The sequence below is a fragment of the Dasypus novemcinctus genome, chromosome 8, assembly GCF_030445035.2.
Source record: "Dasypus novemcinctus isolate mDasNov1 chromosome 8, mDasNov1.1.hap2, whole genome shotgun sequence".
In the NCBI taxonomy this organism is placed as follows: Eukaryota; Metazoa; Chordata; class Mammalia; order Cingulata; family Dasypodidae; genus Dasypus; species Dasypus novemcinctus.
The window spans coordinates 80,984,735-81,009,555 of NC_080680.1; the positions used below are offsets into that span (position 1 = coordinate 80,984,735).

Here is a 24,821-nt window from a genome sequence, read left to right on the forward strand (position 1 = left end):
ATCCTTTTTTCATTGCCCTTAGCATTTATGGATTTTGCAGTCTTGACTATTTGCTGGTAACAATGAAGTTCTGTCTGATATAGTAATGATTTGTAATTTACTGAGTTACCAAATTGTAGTTACATTAATCAGAGTCCTATTTGGAGTGAGCCATTTTAGCCTGGTAAGTGAACCTTGTTAGTGCCTCAGCATGTATATTTTTAAAAAATAAAAAGGCTTTGTCTTTCTCATGACATTTTATTGAAAAGTTATGTACCATAATGCTGTTCACAGATTTATATCTTCTCCAATATCAAGGGTATGACACTATTTTTCATTGTCATCATTTGACTAAAGCAATTTGTTGAACAGTGTAGAATAAATCTATATTTTTTCTTCCTTTCCAGTGTTCTTCTTTCATTCTCCTTGTCCTCTAACATTTTGGTAGCCTGGTTTTCTCCTTTTTTGGTCATCAGAAAAGTGTTTAGACCTATTATATTCAGAGTTTTTTGATTATTTGCCAAACTAATCAACCTTTTAAGAAATGTTACTTCAGTTTAATATGCCAAGGTTTTCTGTTTATAAAAGAAAGTTGGAAAATATTCTAGATGACTGAGAAATATAGAAGATAGTAAGTTTTACAAACTCTTCTAATTTCTCATGAAAAAATATACCACAAAAACTTTTTTTTCTTTTGTCAAACAGATTTTCTCATCAAAAAGTGAATCCCGTCTAAAACATCTGTTGCAGCGTGCCCCAGATTATTGCCCAGAAACAATGGTAGGTCTTGTTTAACTTAACTATGGACACTTGTGTTGAAATGAAGCCATCTATTGAGCTACTTTTTAGAGTTAAAAACATTTTAAATGTGATTGGAGTTTATGGTCAAAGTAAAATATTAGATTTAATTGGGTAATTTGAGAAGATCTTCACATAAATTACTAGGTAGAATATGTTTTTCATCTTTCATTGTCTAAGATATAAGCTAAAAACAGTCTTAAATTTAAGTGTTTTCCAGGCTTACAATTTTTCTAATATTTTAAAATTAATTTATTGAAGTATATCATTCATACATAAACATACATAAACAGTAAGGTGTAATAATAGTTGTGAGCTGACAAAGCAAACACTTATAACATCATACAGGACTCTCATAACTCTCCCTACCACCAATAACTTGCACTGTTATTTAATGATTAAAGAGCATTGTCAAAATATTACTCCTAACCAAAGTATTTTTCCCCCAACCAACCCTGTTATTATTATCTTTATATCATTTATATATGAACATACATAAACAATAAGTATATAGTAAAAATTGTGAACTTACAAAGCAAACATGCATATCATCATACAGGGGTCCCATACATCAACCCTCCACCAACACCTTGCATTGTCATGAGATGTTTGTTACAAATTATGAAAGAATATGGTCAAAATCTTACTACTAATCATAGTCCTAATCTTACATTTGGTGTGTTTTTCCCTAACCCACCCTATTATTATATTTTAAATATATTTTTTATGACAGAAGTTGTAAACTTTTAAAACCATCATGCACATGTGCAGAATTCCCAAACAATACCCCTCCATCAACACACTACATGGTGGTGGAATATTTGCTACAGATAAGATAATATCATCTGATTGATACCATGTCCATAGTGTACATTTGGCTCACATTTTCCATACTGCCTCATTATCAACACAGTACATCTTTTGCATAGATGCAAGAATATTATTACTGTTAACCACAGTCTATAGGTCATACCAGCTGTGTTTTTCCCATGGTTCTCCACATTCCCAACACCCAGCAGTAGTGATATGTGTTTACTCTAGCTCACAAAGGACACTCTTGCATCTGTACCATCAACCACAATTCTCATCCACCTCAGTTTACTGTGCTATTCAGTTCCTAGATTATTCTCTAGCATTCTGTCAATTGGCATTTACATACCTAGACTACCATTTTCAGCCACATCCCCATTTATGAAATAGCTGTTACTTACTCACTGTGTGTTACCATCCACTCTATACATTTCCACACTTTTACAGTAAAGCTTATTAAAACTTCAACATACATTAAACATCAGGAGTCCATCTCAGTCCTCCTATTATCTCCTTTAAGAATCCACCACCTACCACCAGGTCTTGAAGATATTTTCCTACAATTTCTTCTAGAAGTTTAATGGTTCTTGCTTTTATTTTTAGGTTTTTTAATCCATTTTGAGTTAATTTTTGGATAAGGTGTGAGATAAGGGTCTTCTTTCCTTCTTTCAGCTATGGATATCCAATTCTTTCAGCATCATTTGTTGAATGGACTGTTCTGCCCAAGCTGTGTGGGTTTGACAGGCTAGTCAAAAATCACTTGACCATGCATGTGAGGGTCTGCTTCTGAACCATAAACTTGGTTCCATTGGTCTATGTGTCTGCCATTATGCCAGTACCATGCTGTTTTTACCACTGTAGTTAGGTAATATGAATTAAAGTCTGGCAATGAGGGTTTGCTTTTCCTTTTTATGATGTTTCTGGCTATTCAGGACCCTTTACCCTACCAAATAAATTTGATGATCATGTTTTTAATTTTTTTTTAAAATGCTGGTGAAATTTTTATTGTGATCATATTGCATCAGTATATCAATTTGAGTAGAATTGACATCTTAATGATATTTAGTCTTTCAATCCATGAGCATGGAATGTTCTTCCAGTTATTTAGGGCTTTTTTTATTTCTTTTAACACTGAGTTGTAGTTTTCTGAATACAAGTGCTTTACCTTGTTGGTTAAGTTTATTCCTGACTATCTGAGTTTTATCTGTCATATTTTATTTTCACCACACTTTTGACAATTTTAGTTACTTTTATTGATATAATCTTCATTTCTAGACTCTCTTCCAGACCTCTCTCTCCTGTTTTTCTTTTCTGACTCTAGCCCACCCTTTAGTATTTGCTCAAAATCTAGTCTCCTGCTTAGAAATTCTCTCAGTTTCTGTTTATCTGTGAATATTCTAATCTTGCCCTCATTTTTGAAAGACAGTCTTGCTGGATATAAGATTCTTGGCTGGAAGTTTTTCTCTTGTGGTATCTTAAATAAATCAGACCAGTGTCTTCTTGCCTCTGTGGTTTCTGGTGAGAAATCAGCACTTAATCTTATGGGTATCCCTTATATGTTATGCATTGCTTTTCTCTTGCTGTTCTCAGAACTCTCTAACATGTGACATTCTGATTGATATGTGTCTCGGCGTTTTCTATTCGAATTTTTTCAGATGAGAGTACGTTGTGCTTCTTGGACATATATATCTATGTCCTTCAATAGGGTTGGGTAATTTTCTACCATTATTTCTTCAAATATTCCTTCTGCTCCTTTTCCCTTCTCTTCTCCTTCTGGGATACCCATGACACATATGTTTGCACACTTTTTGCTGTCATTTACTTCCTGGAGACCTTGTTCAATTTTTTCCATTCTTTTCTTCATCTGTTCTTTTGTATGTTCATTTCTTCAAGCTCACCAATCCTTTCTTCTGCCTCCTCAAATCTGCTATGATTCCAGTGCTTTTTAAAATTTCATTGATTGCACCTTTCATTCCCATAAAATCTGCTATTTTTCTCTGTATGCTTTCAAATTCTTCTTTGTGTTCATCCAGTGTCTTCTTAATATCTTTAATCTTTTTACCCATCTCATTGAATTTATTAAGGAGATTTGTTTGAACATCTTTGATTAGTTGTCTCAACTCCTTTCTGTCATCTGGAAGCTTATCTTGTTCCTTTAACTGCACCATAGCTTCCTATTTCTTGGTGTGAATTGTAATTTTTTGTTGGTGTCTTGGCATCTGGCTTACTAGCATATTTATTCTGGGTGCAGTTTTTCTCTTTAGTTTAGGGCTTCCTGCATTTTCTCCCTTGCTGGTTGTGCGGTAGGAACCAAGGTTGTAATTGGTGCTATAAGCTGTGGAGGCTCAAGTCGCCTTCATTGCCCCAGGGACCAATGAAGCTTCTCCCAACTTTCTCCTTTGCCAGAGGTAGGGACAGAGTCACAGCTGTGTGGAATAATTCAAGTCATACAGGCCTAAACTGTAGTTGCCCAGAGACACTGATGAAGCTTCATGCCCCTTTCTCCCCTGCCTTGGGTGGGGATGGAGCTGCAGGTGTGGCCAGCAATCTATGCAGTGCAGGTCTAAGCTGACTGCCGTTGCCCCAGTAGATTCTGATTTTCAGTCTGTGCCAGCCAAAGGTACCTGCAGTTACCTGGATAGGCTGGTGCAGGGCCCACCAGCCTTCTCCCTGCCAAAGGTGGGGCTGAAGCCTAGTCTAGGGCTGCAGATGGATCTGGATAAACCTGTTTCCAACCATCACTGTGATTTTCAGTCAGCCTGCCTTCCCCTCAGACTGGGGGCAGAGTCAAAATGATGGCCACTAGCCTCTTTGCGACTTGGGCTGATTCACACCCCAGCTGTTCCCAGGATTATATCTTAGCCAGCCAAGTCTACCAATCAGTAGCTGAAATCGGCAGCCAACCATTTCCTCCTCCCCTGGTTTTGGGAAATGGAGCTTCCAATTCCAGCCACAGAGTAGCTCCTAGGGCAGCTCATTGCCTCAGAGTAGGATAATCACTGGCTCCTGCAGCTTGGCCAGTAATTTCCTAGAGGGGCTGGCACAGGTCCCCTCAGCTTCCTCCCTGCTGGAGGTGGCACTGGGGCCTAGGCTAGAGCGCAATCTGATCTGGATGTAAAGAAGCCGGTCCCCACCAGCACTGTGATTTTCAGTCCACCCCCCTTCCCCTCGTGCCAGGAGTGGAGTTAAGATGGCAGCTCCCAGCTTCTTTCTGATTTCGACAGGCTCAAACTTTAGCTGTTCTCAGGAGTACACTTTAGCCTGCTGAATTTACGCATCAGTAGCTGAAGTTGGTGCCCAACCGTCTCTTCCTCCCTGATTTTTGGGAAGTGGAGCTTTCAGTTCTAGCCGTGGAACAGCTCCCGAGGCAGCTTGTGTCTCCAGTGGAGGATGGGCACCAGCTTCCATGGTGTGGAGCATTCTACTTATGAGTCTTCTCTGAAGATAGGCAGTCTCCTCCTTCCATTCCTTCAGGGATATTGCAGGATGCACCTCTGGCCTCCTGGAGCCCCCAAACAGGTGCTTCAGCTACCTCCAGAGGGCTCTAGGTGTTTGCTAACTGTGCTGTAGCAGGAGCTGACTCTAGGAGCTCCTTACTCTTCCGCCGTTTTGCTGGTTGTTCCCAGGCTTTAAATTTTATTATATAGTATTTTATCTGGAGTGTGGAATTTTATTTATTATTGTATTTTGACTGATTTTATGGAAACTGTTATAACTAAATCATTTATTTTGAATTTGAAAAGTTGAATTTGTAGTAAGGTGAAATGTATGACTTCTCATTATCCTGTCATCTCGTTTTCCTCCTATTGATGCTTGCTTTCTGAACCATGTAAATTAAAATGGCTTTAACACTTGGGCTGTCCTCAGTGTTTGGGATACTCATGGGCCAGGCTAAGAAAGCCTGAGCTTGCCTGAAAGCCTCTTCAGATATGGTGGTCTGCTTTATATAGGGGACAAAAACCTGATGTTCAAAAAGTTCTGACTTACACATTTCCTTTAGTCACTCCATAGACACTTTTGTCTATGTACTTGAAAACCGTGACTCCAAGAAGCATCCTTACTAGGCATCCTTAGTAAGCAGACTCTTACTAAGTGCTCTTAAATGGGAAAATGGGAAAAAGAGCAAGCAGTATTTTTGCATCTCAGCTTTTTGGTTTCTTTCCTGACTAGTTGGATGATAAGCACATAGTACTGGAAGATTGACTATATAGTAACAGCCATAATCAAATTAGCTGTATGTAATTTCTGTGTAAATTGTCATATTTAAGAACTGGTTATCTACATAAAAGCCTTTTGGTTATTACGATTTTAGGTTGACATTTGGAGTTGTATGAATTCGTCTTTGCCAGGTAAGCCATGGAAGTGTAAAGTTAGAACTTTATTTTTAAAAACTTATTTTGTGTTTGCAATATCTATGTCATAGTTTATATAAAATGAAGTATACCCGAGTTTCTATCCTCTCCCCTTTTATCACCCAAATTTGCAGATGTATCATTCTCATTCATTCAGTCCTTTTAATGTTGTACCCTTGTCCCCTCTTCTGTCATTCTACTGAAATTGCTCTTTTGGAAAGATCACCAGGATCTCTTGGCTCCTGGATCTTATGGCTTTTTCTTAATACATATTCTCTTTGATTTTCTTGCAACACTTTATATTATTGACCACTATTTCCTTGTGACTCCACTTTGGCTCATTACCTTGTCTCTCCTCCTTTCTCTTCTTACCCCCATAAGGATTATGGTAATTCCAGTGTGTCTCTCCATACTCAACTCTTGTAATCTCATCCCTTCCCAGAACCATTAACAGATCACCTCTGGGGAGGTAACCCTTAAATCCAAATCATTCATTCTGGCGTCTAGACTTCCTACTGGGATCTCTGCATCTAGGTGGCATCTGAAATACAAACCCAAAATCAAACTCACCTTATAACTGCCCTTTCTGTGAATGACCCTAGACTGGAAACCCTTGTTATCTTTTTTTTAAAAGCTTGATTTATTTTATTTCTCCCTTCCTCTTGTTGTTTGTGCTTACTGTCTGCTCTCTGTGTCTGTTTGTTGTATGCTTTTTATGTCTCCTCCTCTTCTTTTTTTTAGGAGGCACCAGGAACCAAACCCAGGACCTCCCATATGGGAGGGAGGGGCCCAATCACTTGCGCCACCTCCACTCTCTGCTTTGTGCCTCTCATTGTGTTCTTTATTGTGTCTCTTCATTGTGTCATCTCACTGTCTTGCTTGTCTTCCTTAGGAGGAACCAGGAACCGAACCAGGACCTCTCATGTGATAGGCGGGTATCCAACTGCTTGAGCCACATCTGCTTCCTCAAGTTATCTTTGACTTCTTTTTCTTTCTACCTCCATTAACTTTCCCCTTGCAAAATCTTGCATCCTTCCTCTTATTCCTAGTTGAAGCCTTTATTATTACCTTCTTGGATTAGAATATTGTATTAACCTTGTAACTGGTATTTCGGCACATCATTTCTGTCCTCCCCAATCCCTTCAAAAAGAACCCCTTCTGCTTCCATCAGAATAAAGCCCAAACTCCCTAGCTTGGCATACAAGGTCTCCTAGAATTGAAGCTCATTTTATAGCCCTGGTTAAAGACAGTGCCTTGAAAAAAGGAGTATGTTTAATGTAATGTCTGAATTCCAAGGGCCTGACACACTATTTGAAGTTTTCATTTCAAGTAAATGGACTGTTTCCTGAAATTGCCTATCTCCTTGTCTGTTTTCTTTTTTATCCCTCTACCTAATGTCCTGGAATAATACATATGTACACATTTTTTTTCTGCCAAAGTGTAATGGCCAAAAGGGACTAAATTATATATTGTATCCATCTCATAGTTCACATAGCATCTACTAGAGTATCGTGTACATAGTAGGGGTTCAATAAATGTAAATGCTTATTAAATAATTTAGTATTTTCTAAGAGGCCACCAGGTACGTGAAAACAACAATATACTGCATTATGGTATAAAAGTTCACAAGAGTTTATGGCCGACATTTATCCCATTCAAAATTCTTTCTAAAATGTGAGGCATTCTGAATAGCAAGCAGCAAAGATTTGGAGAAAACCAGTGAGGCAGGATGGGAGTCTATTGCCCTTTGCAACCTTTAAACACATAGGAATTCAGCAGCTTATAATATGCAGTGTTTTTGGTCAGTTTTTACAAATTGTATTTATATAAACTTTGGAATGGTTTATAATTATATTTTGAGAGCTTTATCTGTGGGCCTTTTGCTTTTTTGTATGTATTTTATTTTGTTTCTTAGAAGAATACTTCTATTTGTTATATCAAGTTCTAGTTTCTTTTGGAAAACCATGTTATCTGTTGCCTTGAGAAGCCCTAACATTTTTCCATATATAAATAATAATCTAATTTAGTATGGATGTCGATCTAGATCTGCAGATCTGTGTACTTTATGGAAATAGCATAAAGCATTTTTAAAGGTGGTAAGGAGGAATTTGCAACATCCCTGTAAGCATAAGTCTTTTTTCTCTCCTAATTTTATCCTAGGAATTTCTCATTTACATTTATGATTCCAAAAGAGATCTGAAAAACACAGTAGAATACCTTATATATTATATCATCTTTTAGGTATCACAGTAATTTGGTTGGAGAAATCACTCCTGTGCATAAATTAAACCAGAATAGTACATAGTTACTTTGCCCTATGATCAGATATACCCGAACAAATGTACCCATCAAAGCCAGGCCTGGCTCACAGATGTTCCTGTCTAAGTATCCATTTTAAATAGAATCATATGTTTTACTCTAGTCTAGGTATTTAATATTTTGAATACAATAATACTTGTAGGGTTTTTGTTTGTTTGCTTTTTGATTAAATTAAATTAAATTACAATCTTTGCCTCTGATTCATAGTGAAGGTGAGGAGGGCTTCTCCCTCACTTTCCTTACCCTGTATGTCTTTTGGTGGAAGCACTATGTACCCTAGAGTGAGACTGTCCTAAATAGAATTTAAGGTGGGCAGGGAAAAGAGGAGAAACAAAGGATCTGATGCTCATACTGTGAGGGATCCTGAGGAAACTGATGTGGCATTGGAAGTAAGGATGGAAGGGGAGGGAGTTAATAATTTTGAGGCCCTGCTGCCTCAGCTAGTTTTCCTGTGGACACCAGCTTTGACTTTCAGTGGTATCCATGAACCAGTTTGGCATGTTATTTGTGTTTGTTTCAATTTATGACCAAAATGTTTGAATATTTTGTTTTTAAGGTGTATTTAAGAAGTCTGATGGCTGGGTTGGCTTAGGCTGCTGTGAACTGGCAATTGCTTCAGAGTGTCGACAAACATGCAAGCAGGTAACACTGGGCAATCTGGTACTTAAACAGAGTGGAGTACAGTTTAGGTTTTAGCTGTGCATTTGTCTTGAACCTTGTCCACCTCATAGCTTTAGAAAGGTGACCAACAAAAGCTGCAAATTTAGCCTTTCTTGCATAGACCATAGACTTGCTGCTTTTTCAGTTATGGCCACTATGAGTAAGACCGTCAGCCTTTCTCATTCTTTCATTATCGTTTTTCCCTTGTCTCTGCTACACAAATAAAGACTATTATAGGAATTGAGACCTTTTGCACTTTGCCTGCAGTCATGCTGAGTCAAAGCTGAATGACTCCAAATGGTTCTTGTAAATTTAGGATATACCTACATAAGAGTAGTTGACATGCTTGGCTTATTTTGTTTTTTCTTGTCTACTTCATCATGGTTTGACCCTGAGCATATTCTTATATCCCTTCTCTGCTCCTAAGGTGGGTGCAACTCTTACAATGAGTTTTGACTTCTTTTGATTTGATACATGTCTGGTTCAATTCAGATTAGGCCCCTTAGTTCTCTCTCACTGTATATATTTTCATAGTGGTTCCTCAGAGTACTGTGGGAAAACTAGCCTCCTGGCTCCTCATACCCCAAGCAGTGGGAGTGGACTTAACTGGAAAATTATAAATGAGTATTTAGAACTGAAATTAGATGGACAAGAAACCATAGCACGAAAGTGTTCTTATTTTCTTCTTCTAGGGACTGGTCTCTGGACAGGAGTATAGGAGGCATAGTATCGCTTTCACTTTCACACGGAGTTCTCCACTATATATTTCCTATATATCCTGAACAACACTCTTAAGGCAGCACATAGCATAGCTATCTGCTGCTCTCCTCCAGGCATTAAGATGAAGCTGAGTTGCAGAGGATTTGAACTCTAATGGGTCTAAAGCAGTTGCCTGCACATTCTGCTTCGCTCTCTCCATCCGAAATTATTTGGACCTAGGTAATAGAACAAAAGGCAACGAATGGAACAAGGGCCCAGAGCCCTATGTCTCTAGAACTGTATCTCTAAGTGGCAACTGATGTCATATGGCCACCTCTCAGCAGATTTGTTTTGGCTTGTTTTATATAGAAAGTACATACTTAAATGTGATAACTTGCTGACTATTTCTCATCTGCAGAGGGGATGATATCTTCTTCATAAACTTGATAAGAAAATTACATGAAAATAATTTTTGTTAATTGCCTGGGGTAGTAATCTTTCCTTCTTTAATTCCTCCCTTCATTACATTTTTCTGAATAAGTTCAGTATGAAAACTTAGAATATGAATGATTAAAGACAAAGCACAATGTAAGTGCCCTGGCAGAGCTTCACAAGAAAATTTGCTGCAGACTTGGATTCAGCTTAAAAAAAAAAAAAAAAAAAAGCCCTCTGATTTACATCTCCTTCAAAGCCATGTTGTTTTTGAAATAACAAAAGCACTGTGTTATTATGTGAGATTAAAGCCATAGAAGTTAACATGAAGCTCTAGAATATTGAGTAGGTCCTGGGGTGATGTTTGTTTTAAAGAAATTGCATGAAAACTGTTTGTTGTATTTTATAAACTTTTAAATATTTCATCGGAAGATTTTCTTTGATGAAATAAGGAATATTGTACCAGCAATTAACATATACTTAGAGTAATTTTTGTTCTTTTTTGACCTGCACTGAATAGCATGTGTAATAAATTAATGGAGAAATTTGTTGGCTTTTAGGCATCTTCAAAGAATGATATTTCCAAAGTTTGCAGAAAAGAATATGAGGTATGCATTTTATTAAACCAGTTTGGATAGACTGTTCAAATGTTATCAATTGATAAAGTCACTTAAATTTTAAAAATGAACTCATTCTTACACAAATTGCCTTTTACCTTATAAAAAAATTTAGCCCTGACAAAACTGCGATTTACCTTATTTTGAAATATTATCACTTTGTTTTTGTTGAAATTAAGCATTAATTTTAAAGAAATGTCTAAATCTCATGTGGAGAGGATTTAACATATAATGTTTTCAGATGAAACAACTTGGTTGGTACCCAAAGTTGTGAAATAAAGTTTTTTTAGGTTCTGTATCCTCTTTTGCCACCCTTTCCTACTCCTTGTCCCATCCAGATGTTCATTTTTATAAACTGCCTCTGTTTTGGAAAAAAGTAATCAAAGAAACAAATCATGCTGCTAGAGTGATTAGCTTCAAACTTTCATGTTGTATTGCATTTGTGGGGAAAAAACTGAATCACAAAGGCTTGTTAAATCTGAAGGACTCTTTCCTCCTAATGGTGAGATTTCATGTGGAATCTAGGTGGGGAAGATATTAATATAGGGTAAGAGTAGAGGAGATATTTTTTACCATGCAAAATACATGCAGAAGATTGTCCCTGATGTGAAAAAGCTTATCACTGGGGCTACTTTATTTAAAGAACTCTATTATTAAATGTGACATTATTGTTTTTCATAGTATAAGGTGATAGAATTAAGGATACTTAAGGGCATATGCCTCATTCATCATTATTAAATATAAACATGGGCATTTCTATTTCTCTTAAACTGTATTCTCTTCACAAAGAAAGATAGCACTCTCTTACCTGCTTCTAGATTATAGTTCTGAGTTTTTTTCCTCTCACAAAGCCTGTAATTATATTTCTTGATTAACATTTTTAAACTAGAGAGTCTTATTTATCTTTTGTCCCTTTGTACTGTTTGCTAAGTTATATCTGTTCCTCTGAAGACAAATCTTCAAATTAACTGCAACTCTCTTCTGTTCTTATTGAAAGGAACCTTACTACAAAGAAATAAAAGATCTTTCTTTTTTTTCTTATCGCTCTACCTTTGAAATGACCAGTTTTAGTTTCTCTTGAACAAAGTGGCTAACTGATAATTCCTTCTTTTCTCCCACATGATGTCTGATACTGTCCATCTCCTGTAGCCTGTCCTCCATTATTTTAGTGTGCTTCCTTCTCTTGTCTGGATTTCCGCATTGCCCTAGGAAGTCTGCCAGTATGTGTTGATGAAGGACGGGACAGGAAAGGTAAGAGAGACAAACACTGTCCTATGATAGAAACACTAAGACTAGTTTACTTTTCCTAGTCTGTCCTCCCTTATTTGGTTTAAGATTAAGCAACCATATTTCAAAAATCTACATGCCATGAGGGTTCTTTTATTTTTATATTAAAAACTGATCCCACAAATTACTCAAGATTTTAATTCAAGGCTCAGTTTGATTTCCTCTGTTATTTAGCAATAAAGAGAGGCAAGAACACTTTAATGTAGAGAGAGTGTTCTACATTATATACCCCCATTATCAGTCACTATCAGGATTACTGAAGACTAGTATAGAAATAACGGCTATTTGTTAGAAGGTGAATTGGGTGAGTTTGGTGTGATGCAACCTATTTTAACTGGTTTGATAGATTGTCAGCATGAGAATAATTTGGAAAATTAGACTTTCAGCATTTTTTCTTTAACACTGGGGTAGTCCCTGGGTTGAACATCTAGGTGTTCAATTTATTTAATGAATTTTAAGTATTTAATGCCATTTAAGATTCTGCTTTCTTTCAGCCAAGCTAAGATAAACCAGGTAAATATAAAGCATTGTTGTATCTTATTTTATAGCGTCTGTTTTTTATGTAAATCAACAAATATTTAGTAAATACTTAGAGGCATTTTTATATATAAGAGTTCACACTTTGGAGTCAGACGTATGTTAGAATTCTGGTTAAGCTACTTAAAACTTAGCTTCAAATCCTTAAGAATTGTGTTTAATGGAGTCAAGATATTTAAAATATATTCTGCACACACAACGGCTCAGAGAAACCAGAAAGCAGAAGGAGCATGTTGGGAGTTACCAGGAAAAAACTTGCAAAAAAAAAAGAGACCTGAAAAGATTGGTAAGATTTGGGTAAGAAGACTGTGGATCAAAGACAAGTTCACAGAAATGCACATGGTTTATTCAGGGGACAAAAAGAGGACAGGCCTATTTTGGGCTGAGAATCTGCTTGGCTAGGCAAAGTAGGACCAAATCTGAGAAAGATGACATTTTAGGGCTCAGCCCATTATAAGTAGAGGAAGATGATCAAGTTTCTGTAATAGGAGACCAACATAACAAACAACAAATAGAATATTTTAGAAAGCTTAAACTCTTAGTTATTTACCAGCTAAGTTTTAGCTACCCAAAGCCCTCTAAACTTGGTAAATAGAAGTAAGGCCTGAACTAGGATGACAGCAACAAAGTATTCAAGAATAAATCAGAAGTATCTGTGATACATAGATGTTGGTTATATTCTTTTTAGTGCTTTTATGAACATGTGAAACATAAGAAAAGTTCCTAGTTATATAAAAAGAAGAATAAGTCAGAATAAGGCAGAATCCATCAACAGGATTTATTATGATGGATTGAATATAGGGAATGATGTTCAAGGATATATGTAAAAAACAGGAAGATACTGTTCAACACTTCTCTTTCAGGCAGTAGGGCACCCTTGGTACCTACACCAACCTTCCTGATAAAACCAATTTAAAATGCTAGGTTAATTTGCTGAAAATAATATAAAGAATGCTCAGGCCAAAAAGTAAGTGAAGGGAAGAGTCTAGAGAAGTAAGCAGAAAATGGGAGAAAGCATTAGCCTTATAGGTTTGTATCTTCATATGGCATAGAAGTCTGGAGAGAAATCCTAGGTCTTAATGGAGAGTGGAAAATCTAATTAAAGTTACTCCTTTTCCCACCAATAAATTTGAGATCCCAGTGGTACTGTACCCTCAGTATTAGGGAGATCAAGAAATAAACTCATCTCCTCCCTCTCTAGGGGACTGCAAGGAGAATTGCTTCTCTCAAATCTTAATGTTGTTTCCAAGGAGAATTCATAGCTTTAAGCTGGTTTCACTTGAGTTTGCAAACCAAATTCATTCTGAGTATTCACCTCAAGGTGAGAATGTATTTGTAGTTCTGAAATGGTAGTGGCTCTCAGGTACCAAAGGAAGATACATATATCTTGCTACATATATCTTCTCTGGAGGAACCAATTTTCATTCCAGGCCTCTCAGGATTTCCACAGATAAAGTTCTAAGGAAAATAAGCAGCTTGCAGTAAAGAAATGATAAAATTCACCAGAAAACAAGGTTCATCAAACAACAGCCAGCCAAAATGATGGTGAACAGAATCAAACCTGAAGATGCTCTAGATATTGAAATCATCAGATACAGAGTATAAAATGTTTAATATGTTTAAGAAATAAAATAAATCTTGAAAATACAAATAGCAAGTATATTTGAAAAAGAATGAAAGAGAATTTAAAGAAAAGTGTAATAACTGACATAAAAACACAATGCATGGTTGTTATAGCAGATTAGATACTGTGAAAAGAGTTAGCAAACTGGAAGAGAGAAATGAAGAGATGTATGGAAAATTGTATGGAAATGCAGCACAGAGGGACATGAGGCTGAAAGAGCTTATGAGACATGGAGGATAGATTAAGTCTTCTACTTGGAGTACTAGAAGAAGAAAGTATGGGACTGAGGCAATTTTTAAAGAAGCCCAGCAAGTTCCCAGCAAGAAAAAAAATCCACATATTATAGACACATCATAGCCAAAGATCTTAAAAGCAGTAAAAAAAAAAAAAAAAAAAAAGATATTATTCAAAGGAGTAACCATTCAATCAGCAGTTGATTTCTCAATAGCAACAGAGGAAGCCAGAAGATAACAGAATATTATCTAAACTGTATTGAAAGAAAATAATTATCAGCCTAGAATTCTATATCTAGCAAAAATATTTTTCAGGAAAGGGGACAAAATTAAGATATTTCCAGACAACGAAATCAGAGTTGCTATTACTGGATCCTTTTTAGAAGTCCTCTAAAGGAATTTCTAAAAGATCTACTTCAGGCAGAAAGTAATTTGAGATGTAAAAGGGAGTGATGAAAAAATAGAATGTGGGTACTTTAAAACACACATACAGATTGTATAAAACAAGTCTTGTTGGGTTAAAAAAAAAGAGAATTAAAATATACAGCAACAATAGCATATCTTTTGGGAGAGAGGTTTAAAATAGTCTAAAGTTTAAAAATTAAAGGAAATTATTTGAAGCATATTGAGTGTTAGGTCTTTTTTAAAACTCTAAGACCCATATCACAGAGGTGATTAGATATACAATACCAAAGGTGAGGAGAGAAATGCCCAAAATCAACATTGAAAGACCCTTTTACCTTGAGACTGAATGAAAGTTCCATGAAGGACAAGGTGTAGAGATAAAGAGTAAAGAGCTGAGTTTGAAAATTGCTTTCTCAGGAAATTGAAAGAAGAGCCAGATACTGGTGAAATTTCAGTAGGAGGACCCCTATCTGTGTTCAAAATGGAAAGAGATGTTCAAAGGAAAAGAGAACTTCCTTTCGCTGGAAATGTTCAAGCAAAGGATAACTCTAGTCACATATCGTAGAGGGGATTTCTTCATCAGACAGGAGATTTGATTGATGAATCCTTCCAGTTCTGCAATTGTGTTATTCTGGCTTGTACTTGAGAAGGAGTACTTTCTTCAGTTCTTAAGAGTACTTCTTACAGAAGCACACCTGTTTGTTTGAAGGTCACCATGCCCTGGTCTCTAGAACTCCTGAAATCAGCAAGTGGTTTGGTAACTACTACATGATCATGTCAAGTATATTGTGTGCTCAGTTCTGGTTTCTATCTGCATTTTACCAGGTTCAGTCCTTGGCCAATTTGGAAGTATTGATCATGCTAGATGGGGTTCATGAATGTGTAATGTTAGAACCAGGGATGATATTCGGAATAGTCAACGGCTGGAACAACAGAAGCACCAACAATCTGAATAGATGCTGGCTGTATACTCTTCATCTGTATAGCTCATCCTAGTGCACATTGGCTGACTGGCACTAAACTGAAAATTAGCTAATGTTATCCATGCATTCTTTCTACACAGTCCTTGTTCACAAGTTGACTGGAACATTTTCTTCTAGTTACCAAAATGATTGTTTATAGTACCTTTCCTTCTTGAGTGTCAGAATAAGCATCATTGAGGCTTGTGAACTTTTAGAGAACTGGCAGTGGCTGTAAAGCAGGGGTTCTTAACCTTTTTTGTTCCACAGACCCCTTTGTCAGTCAGGTGAAAACCATGGCCCTCTTACTAAGTCCACACTATACTGTGTATTATTTAATAAATATATCACACCTGCACCAACACGTTCCCACAAGAATAATTTGGGTTTTTTTTAAAATTTCAATTCAAGCTCGTGGACTCCTTGTTAAGAACCCCTGCTGTAAAGTGATGAGAGAAATTTTAGTTTGGACTGGATAAATCCACTTCATACCTTTAAGGCCAGACTTTACCTGCCATTCTGTTAACATTATGGCCATAAATGTCTTTCCACATGTCACATGAGGCACTAAATTACAATGCTACAAAGTTGTCGTCAGACTTTTATGTTTTTACTTGTTTCTCCCTTCTTTCACATATCTTTCTCTAGGCTTCCCTTTATATTCTTTTCAGAAATGTTATTTTCTGTTACCTCCTATCTTTGTTAGCTTTCTTAAGTCCCGTTATTTGATGCCATTTCTTTAAGGAACGTGAGAAATAATGAAACAAAGTCAGTAGGAGATATTTTTGTGAGGAGTAAATTTTTTTTTTAACTTAAGGCAGTTAAGTTTTAAAGTAAACAGTTGTTAACACTTAGCTAAAATATTGTTCTGCCATGGGGCTTTTGTTCTGTCTGAATGCTAAGATAAAAATAAAACTCTGGATATTAAAAAGAGGTTCCAAGAACTGTAGAAACAAAGATGGTCAGCCTTGAGTTCCAGGCACAATTCTATCAGCACCATCTTGTCAACACACGGTTAAGTGAATCAAATTTTGTTTATTTTTTAAATATTCACATGGTTCAGAATTCCAAGTGGTATACCATAAAATGTCTCCTTCCCAACCCATTATATTCCAGACACTCAGTTCTAAAGTTACCAGAGTTATTTTTGCATATAAGAGTAAAAATATATAGTCTCCCCTTCCTCCCTCTGCACAAATGGTAACTTACCATATTCTTTGTTTTGCCTCTGGGTGAAAGGTTTCTGTGCTTATTTATGTATGTCTACCTAGGCTGTACAGTGTGTCCTTAGGGAATATCAAAATAAAAAGTTCTGCTTTACAGATATATATTTTATTTTATTTTCCCTCAAATTAACCTTGATTCTAGATTTACTACCAGAAGCATAAAGAAAAAGGGGTGAAAAAAGTAGCTTAATTTAGTGATAAGAGGGAAGGGATGTTAAGGACCAACAGGATTCTCTGGACAAGTGACCTTGTAAGCTGCCATGTGATTGGATCTGTGCTGCACTGGTTCTAACAGAGAAGACCATCTTGTATGGCAGCCATCAGCCTAGGCTGTAGACAACTGTATTGTGCCCTACTCAGGAAGCTTCTGGGGTTTTTAGCCAAAAGATTCATGTGATATTTGGCCCAAGTGAAGCCTTTCCTGGACCTACATGTAAAGCTTCTTTTTGTTACGATTCTTAAGAAACTTAGAGAAGTTCAAGATAAAGTAAATAGAAGACTGAATGGGAAGCTTTGTAAATGGCAAAGTGCTATACAGGTGTACTGTATCAGAGTAGATTTGAGCCGTTACCTGCAGCTGATGAGCTCCAAAAAGAGCGAAACCTACTAGGTCCTGCAGTACTGGCTTAAGACAATATTGAACCTTGATTATGTTCCACATGTATGTAATTTTGCTTTGTTATATTTTGTATTATACTTTGGGGAGGGGTGTGACTCCTATTTAATCTCCTTGCTGCTGCTGTATTTCATCTCCAGTCCTTTCTGCTCAGAGGTCACCTTGAGTGATCATCCCAAAAGGAAGTCTGATCAGGTCACATTCTTTAGTGACCAAGTGTTTTTCCCCTAAGCAATCTCATCTACTTTCATAGCTTTAATTATACCAGTGTGATTACAACTCCAGAATCTTCTTTGCTAACCTCTTTTTCTGAGCTCCAGACTCACTACTGGTCATGGATACTTTTGATGTTTCACTAGCATTTTGAACCAAACTGGATTGTTACTTTCCCTACCTCTTCTTCCTTCCACTCCACCCTTACACCCCTATGCACCCTCACTCCCACCCCCATTCCAAAGTAAAAATTTACCATTTTTTTTATTTTTCTTGCTTGGTTGTAACAGTACATACTCTCAGACATATAAACTAAAAGCCTAAGAGATGTTGTGTACTCTTTCCTCTTCCTTACTACCTCCCACAGATAACAGGCTATCAAGTCCTAATGATTTTGCCTCCTAAATATATCAGTCTGCTTTCTAGACCCTCAGTTACTGCCTTAGCTCAGGCCCTTTTATCACTTTTCTGGACTATTGCAATAGATGTCCAACTAGCTTTCCTGTCTTTAATTTATCCTCCCAACTACTTACCCATGCTTTGCTCAAAGTGATCTCTTTAAAGGCCAGATCTGATCGAGTCAGTCCCTTCTTTAAAATCCTTCACTGGCTTCCCTATAGGATGCAGTTCATGTTCTTCAGCCTGGTATACCAAACTTTATTCAATCTGGCCTCTGACTTTTCCCTCCTTTAGATATTTCAGTATTATGCTACCTGTAATTTCCCATGTTGTTTTATTTGTTGGTTGTATTTGAACAAGTGTTTGGTTCTACCTGGAATTCCCTTTCCCTGAATCTGTCCTATCACATCCCTCATCTAGTATGCTGGAGCCTGTTCCTACCAGCCTGGGAGAATTGATTGTTAATCTTGCAAGCTATTTTGTAACTTGAAATCAACCACAGTGGGAATATTTACACTATGAACATCAGCAAATCTACAAATTAGGGCCCCCTCCCTTCAAAAACTGATCCCAGGTCACTATTACCTCTATCCAACTGGCAAGTTTTGCCTCAAATTCTAGTTTAAGTGGTACTTCCTTGGAACCTTTCCTGCCCATTCTTCTTTCCTCCACACACATAAAATTGATTGCTACCACTAAACCCTTATATCTTTTACATGCTTTATTATAGAACTTGTCACCCTATAGTGTAACTATTTATTTATATATATCTTTTACATATATATATATCTTTTTAATACTAAACTCTGAATGCCTGGGGGCAGAATGCATGTCTCAATTGTCTTTGTCATTCATTCATTCACACAACATTCATTGAATTGATACACTTAATATGTACCAGGTATTCTCAGTGAACAAAGATGTCTGCAAGAAGCTCATAATCTAGTCCATGAGAATAGAGAAGTTAAAATAGTCCATTATAAATACAGTTGAGGGAAGTGTACTACTAGAAGTCTATACACGACACTGTAAGAACCTGGCAGGAAAAAAACATGCCTAGGGTAATGGGGAAGTCTTCACAGAAGACTAAAAGGATGAGCAAGAATTTATTACCCATGGGAAGGTGCTAAAGTCAGTAGTTTTATGGAATTTCTTAATAGAAATTTTTCCACTCTAGGAAGCTGAATTATGCAATTTCCTTTGTTTCAGAGCAAATGGTTTTATGTAGAAACCTTGTGTAAATGTCTATGAATTAGGCATTATTCAAATGAGTAGAGAATGATATACTATTCAGTTATTCAGCAATTACTCCAGTACTGTAACAGCTATTGATTGTCATAGTAATGTTGTGTCGCAAACTATCCCAAAACTCCATAGCTTAAATCAGTAACTTTTTTCTCCTCAATCTATGCTTCAGCTGGGCATTTCTGATCTGGGCTAAGCTTAGCTGATTCCGACTCTGCTCACTCATGTATCTGCAGTCAGCTGGCAGGTCAGCTGGGGGCTGTCTGGTTTAGAATGCCGTGGGCTAAGTAAGCTTAACCCTGCTTCATGTGTTTCTCCCATCCCTCTAGCACGCTAGCCAGGCATGTTCCCATGGTGGTGGCAGGGGTCCAGGAGAATAAGTGGAAACTTGGAGGTTTATCTTCAGGTCTCTGCTTGCTTCAGGCTTGCTCCTGTCCCATTAGCCAAGCAAGTCACATGTTGAAGTCCAGTGATAGTGTGAAAAAAAATTTACCAAAGGGCATAGATAGAGAGAGATGTGAAAACTTGGGGCCATTACTACAGTCGGTCTTCTACAAGCACATACTCTGTACCAGGCTCTGTTCTAGACCCACATTACTCTGTAGGTCTTACTTGCTGGTAAATTGCTTCCATCTCATTGGATGTTCTGTGGTAATAATGAACAAACTTCTCTGAGCAGGCTAGACCTATTACTCTTCTAACAGTTTTGTGTTTTCATTTTTATCCAGCTATTTGAAATGATATTTATCATAGGAGAGTGTTCAAACATTGCGCTGTGCACATCCTTTCAGCCTTGTATTGGCTGCATTCAGAAAAATAATTCAAACTGCTCTTATAGCATAGTATCATGGAAAGAGCTCTGTTGGAGCAGTCTGGGTTCTAGCCTTGGCTCTGCCCTTTATTCACTCTGTACTTCCTGGGTTCCTCTGAGCTCAGCTCCTCTGGTTTCACCACAAGATCAGCTGTAGGCTATCAGGCAAACAGCTCTGTCTTTCTCCCTGGGGCTCCAGCTTCAGCATCAAACTCCAACATCAAAACTCCAACATTAAAAGCCCTCAAGGGGTGGGTACTCAACGCCCTACTGACACAAGAGGTTTACTTGATTGCTTAATCAAGTAAATCCAATATAATCTCTATGCCCAGAGGAAAAGACCAGTTTACAAACATAATCCAATATTTCTTTTTGGAATTCATCAATAATATCAAACAGCTACAATGAGATCTCTAGCAGATATAGAATTCACTTGTGAATTCATTAGGTTTCATCTTTGAGGCTTGGTATTTTTCGTTTTATTTTTGTTTTGCTTTAAATGGATAAGTCAACTGTAGCTTATTCCTACAATGGAGTATTATTTGGTGGAGAAAATGAATGCAGTACAGCTTGACACAATTACATAGATGGATCTTTGAAGCTAGGTTTTAAATGTAGATAAAGCTGATTCTAACTCAGCTATAATTAAAAGCCGTTTATCAGCTCTATTTGCTGATAAGGAAGCACTTGATTTCCATTCACCTTTTATTTATGTCCGTATTATTTAAGAATTCATTGTCTTTCAGTTGGGAGTGATACTATAATTTTTTTTAAAGGAGGTACCGGGGATTGAACTCAGGACCTCATACATGCGAAGCAGGCACCCAATAACTGAGCCACACCCACTCCACAACAAGTGATATTAATCATAGATAACAGGCCCTGACTATCTAAATGGCTCTGTAGAAGGAGTTTTTTGTTTTTGTCTAGTTTTGCTTCTTGTTTTCTCTTATTTTCTTTGCAATGACTTTAGCAGTGTGGTGTTTTCTGAACAGTAATTTAAGAGCTCTGTAAACAAAGATTTTAGTCTCAGGCTCTGCCTTTCACTTGCTCTGTGACCTAGGGAGGAGTTCTTTGCCCTGATGAGGACATGGGTTTTTTTTTCTGAAATGACCAGGACAATCCCTTAACCCTGGTCTCAAGCTGGTTGGTTACATAAGAACCATCTTTGAAGCCTTGTTTAAAATTCATATTTCTGTGCTCCATCCAGTGCATGGCCGAGTTTGAGGACAATTAGAGATCATCTCTAAGATCCTTTCAACTCCAAAATGCAGTGGCTATATGAAATATATCTTTCCCTAAATATGCCCTTTATTAGAATGTTTTCTGGAAGGCTTCTAATGTCCTGTAAGTCATAATTGAGATCAATACATTGTAGCTTCCCCCTTCCTTTGCAACAGTGGTGTAGCTTTTACCTATGCTTGGTTTGCTATGATGCAGTTTAGTTTCTGGTTTGGGGTGATAATCCTGATTTCCAATATGTTAGAAGATGGCTCCTTTTTTCACCAGGATGTCCTGTCACACTTTGTTTTCAGTCTTGGATTTAGAGAAAAATAAAATAGTTTGATATCCTGATTTCCATGTAACCATAAAATGGAATAAAATTAGAAAATCTAGTTGTTAATTTCTGTTTGTTTTTCTTTAATTTACAGAATGCTCTTTTCAGTTGCATTAACAGAAATGAAAGTAAGTATATTGTCAATGGCTATATAGTACAAAGAGCAAAATCTTTTATAGGACATGATTTAACTATCCTAAATATTGTCAGGATCCTGGCATTATAACTAGGCTGTTAGGAAGCCATCTGAATGAATATGCATAGTAAATTCTGATAGGCTCTTTCCTTTGGAGTTGACGTTCAGGCCATTCATGTATTAAAACAATTCCCATGTCCTCATTGCAAATCTACAAAGCAGTTACTAGAGCTAGATATGCTAGAGGAAGATCATGCCTCCCTTGAATAAACAGGATTACTTTCAGAAGTTAAGCATACCTACATTATAATGTAGCATTTGCTGAGGGTTGCCTCTCAGTCATACAGCAGACATTCATTGAGTGCTTGCTCTGTGCCCAGCAGATACAGATCTTTGGGGAACGCAACCTGTATACAAAGAACTCTAGCACCTGGTAAGGAATGGGATAGTGTCCCTGATAAAGTGCTGAGAGAGTTCAGAGGAAGAAGGGATCATATTCTGCAAGAATACTTAGAAATTGAGTTGGTAGATGATCTGGGCCTTAAAGGATGGATAAAGTATGACAGTAGAGATTGGAGGAAGGGCATTCTGGGTGAAAAGAATAGTGAGAGCAGTTAGAGATGGGAAAACACATGTAAGGAATAAAGAGTTGTTTAGATTACCTTGGCAGTGGGAGTTATCAAAGGATGTTAAGAGACATTAACTGTCTCTACTTTATCTTCTACCCTTTTTAACTGGGGCTTAATTCAGGATTTCCCAGATGGTCTCTGGAACCTAGTCTTATGTCCTCTCACACTGGTAAGGAAGCCAGCCTTATGGGGGAGCTGAAGATAGGCATCCTTGTCCCATTCCCACTTGTCTCTTCTGTCCTCAGCATTCCCCCTTAACCACCCCCAGTTTTTCCTCATGAAGGCTTAAACTGATAAAGGTAGCCATTAAGAATTGTTCTTTGTGATAACGAAAGTGAATTCTTACTAATGGACACAGTAAGTTTGGTAGTAATTACAAGTCAAAAGCTTGGGTGACACTCTCGGTATGACATAGTTTCCTGATCCAGGAAATTGAGGCCTGTCCTGCATCACTTCAGTCCCAGCTTAGTTAATTCAAATATGATTATCATTATCATTATTTCTAGAAGTCACAGGATATCTTTGCTCATTAGTCTGTGGAATTCATTAGAAACTTGATTCTGGTTCTTCCATATCCATCTCCAGTAATTATCAAGGATTTCTTTCCTGCCTTCCTCTTACCCTTTTCCAGCCATACCTTTACCCTGGCTCCCTTCAGCTCCCACAGACCCTCAGCCCCTCCTTTAAGAATCTCTTGCTCTTCTCCATTATAAATCCCACATCCATACCCCTGGCTACTCATTCATTTCTCCCCATATACCTAAAATTGTCTGCCACTAATTTTTTAAACACATAAATCCAGAGTCATATTTATTTCAAATGTGGGTTTTACTTTTCAGTATTGAAGCTGGTCATATTTTTAAAATGTGAGGTGAAGATTGTCTCAATTTAGGCATATTCTTAGAGATGTTCAAACTTTTGGACTTTTGTTTCGAGATATACAGCTATATAATTGTTAAATTTGTGAAATGAGTAATATCTCAGTTTTTATTGGTCCTATTTTATAAACATGAGGCGTTTTAGGTTTTGTTTTATATTGTTTTTGCTTTTAATAAACCTCTTTAAATCCACTGTGGAAAGAAGCTGGGTTCAGTGGTTCTCAACACAGGCACTATTGGCAGTTTGGGAGACAGGTTTTGGTTGTGTGGGACTGTCCATGCATTGCAGGACATTAAGCAGCCCTGGCTCCCATGTACTAAATGCCAGCAGTAGTCAGTCCTCAAGTCAACATGACAATCAGAAATACTTCCACATGCAAGCAGACTCTCCCACGGGGTGGGACAGCTCCCAGCTGAGAACCACGGGACTACAGACTGCAAATTGACAGTCAGCACCTGACTGTCTCCCCATTGCTCTGCCCGCAGTAGTGCTGCTGTTAAGTGCTTTTCTTATGTGACATGGTCTTATTTCTCAAATTCAGAAAGTTACATATTGTTTCATCATTATTATGATTATTTATGTTAACAAAGAGCTATTTCCATTTCAATGCCGTCCTTTTCTCCCCCATAGTGGGCTCCGTTTGTTGCAGTTATGCAGGCCATCACACAAACTGCCGAGAATACTGTCAAGCCATTTTTCGAACAGACTCCTCTCCTGGTCCATCTCAGATCAAAGCAGTGGAAAATTATTGTGCCTCTATTAGTCCACAATTAATACACTGTGTGAACAATTATACCCAATCTTATCCAATGAGGAACCCAACAGATAGTAAGTAAGAGAGACATATTCCTCTCATTTCTCTCTTTTGGTGAAATCATTTGTAAAAAGAAAGTGGTTTGTTCTTGTAGACATCTCCAGTCTGGGTCACTTGGGAAACATAATTCTTCCTTTGGTGTTTAGATTTGGTAGATTTGACATTATTGTCACAGAGATAAAGGTTCCAAGAAAAACTGGGGCTGTTGAGGGTGTGAGGAAACAAGCACTCTTTTTTCTGAAAGTTGGGAGAGTTGATTGGTATGGGTTTTTTGGAGGGAAGTTGGGAAATAACCATTAAAATTTAAAATAGTCATATCTTCTGATTTAGTAATTCCATTTCTCAGAATTTCTCTAGCAAGAAAACTCATCAAACAAGTTTGAAAAAAATATATTGTATACCTGCCTATAAAGGATGTTCACTACAATATTGTTGGTAATAGAGAAAAATTAGAAATAACGAAAACTTTCATCAATAGGGTATTAATTAAAATTAAGTAAATTATGATATATCTATATAGTAACCCTATATCACCAACAAAAAAAGAAGAATGTTTACATAAAAGAAAGTTCTAGGATATACTG

At 37.2% G+C, this 24,821-nt stretch overlaps 1 protein-coding gene across 3 annotated transcripts in view; it reads left to right on the plus strand.

Moving 5' to 3' along the window:
* Positions 1-24,821, plus strand: part of RECK (reversion inducing cysteine rich protein with kazal motifs) — a 104,894-nt gene that overhangs the window by 35,136 nt on the left and 44,937 nt on the right. For 2 of the 3 annotated variants that reach the window (XM_004457292.5, XM_023588420.3), the window contains exons 3-8: positions 685-759; positions 5,900-5,936; positions 8,815-8,900; positions 10,610-10,657; positions 21,874-21,907; positions 24,054-24,251. In XM_004457292.5, coding sequence (XP_004457349.2) covers positions 685-759; positions 5,900-5,936; positions 8,815-8,900; positions 10,610-10,657; positions 21,874-21,907; positions 24,054-24,251 — 478 coding nt within the window. Of the gene's footprint in view, positions 1-684; positions 760-5,899; positions 5,937-8,814; positions 8,901-10,609; positions 10,658-11,820; positions 11,918-21,873; positions 21,908-24,053; positions 24,252-24,821 lie in introns of those variants that run through there. The other variant, XM_058302077.2, reaches the window with a different exon arrangement.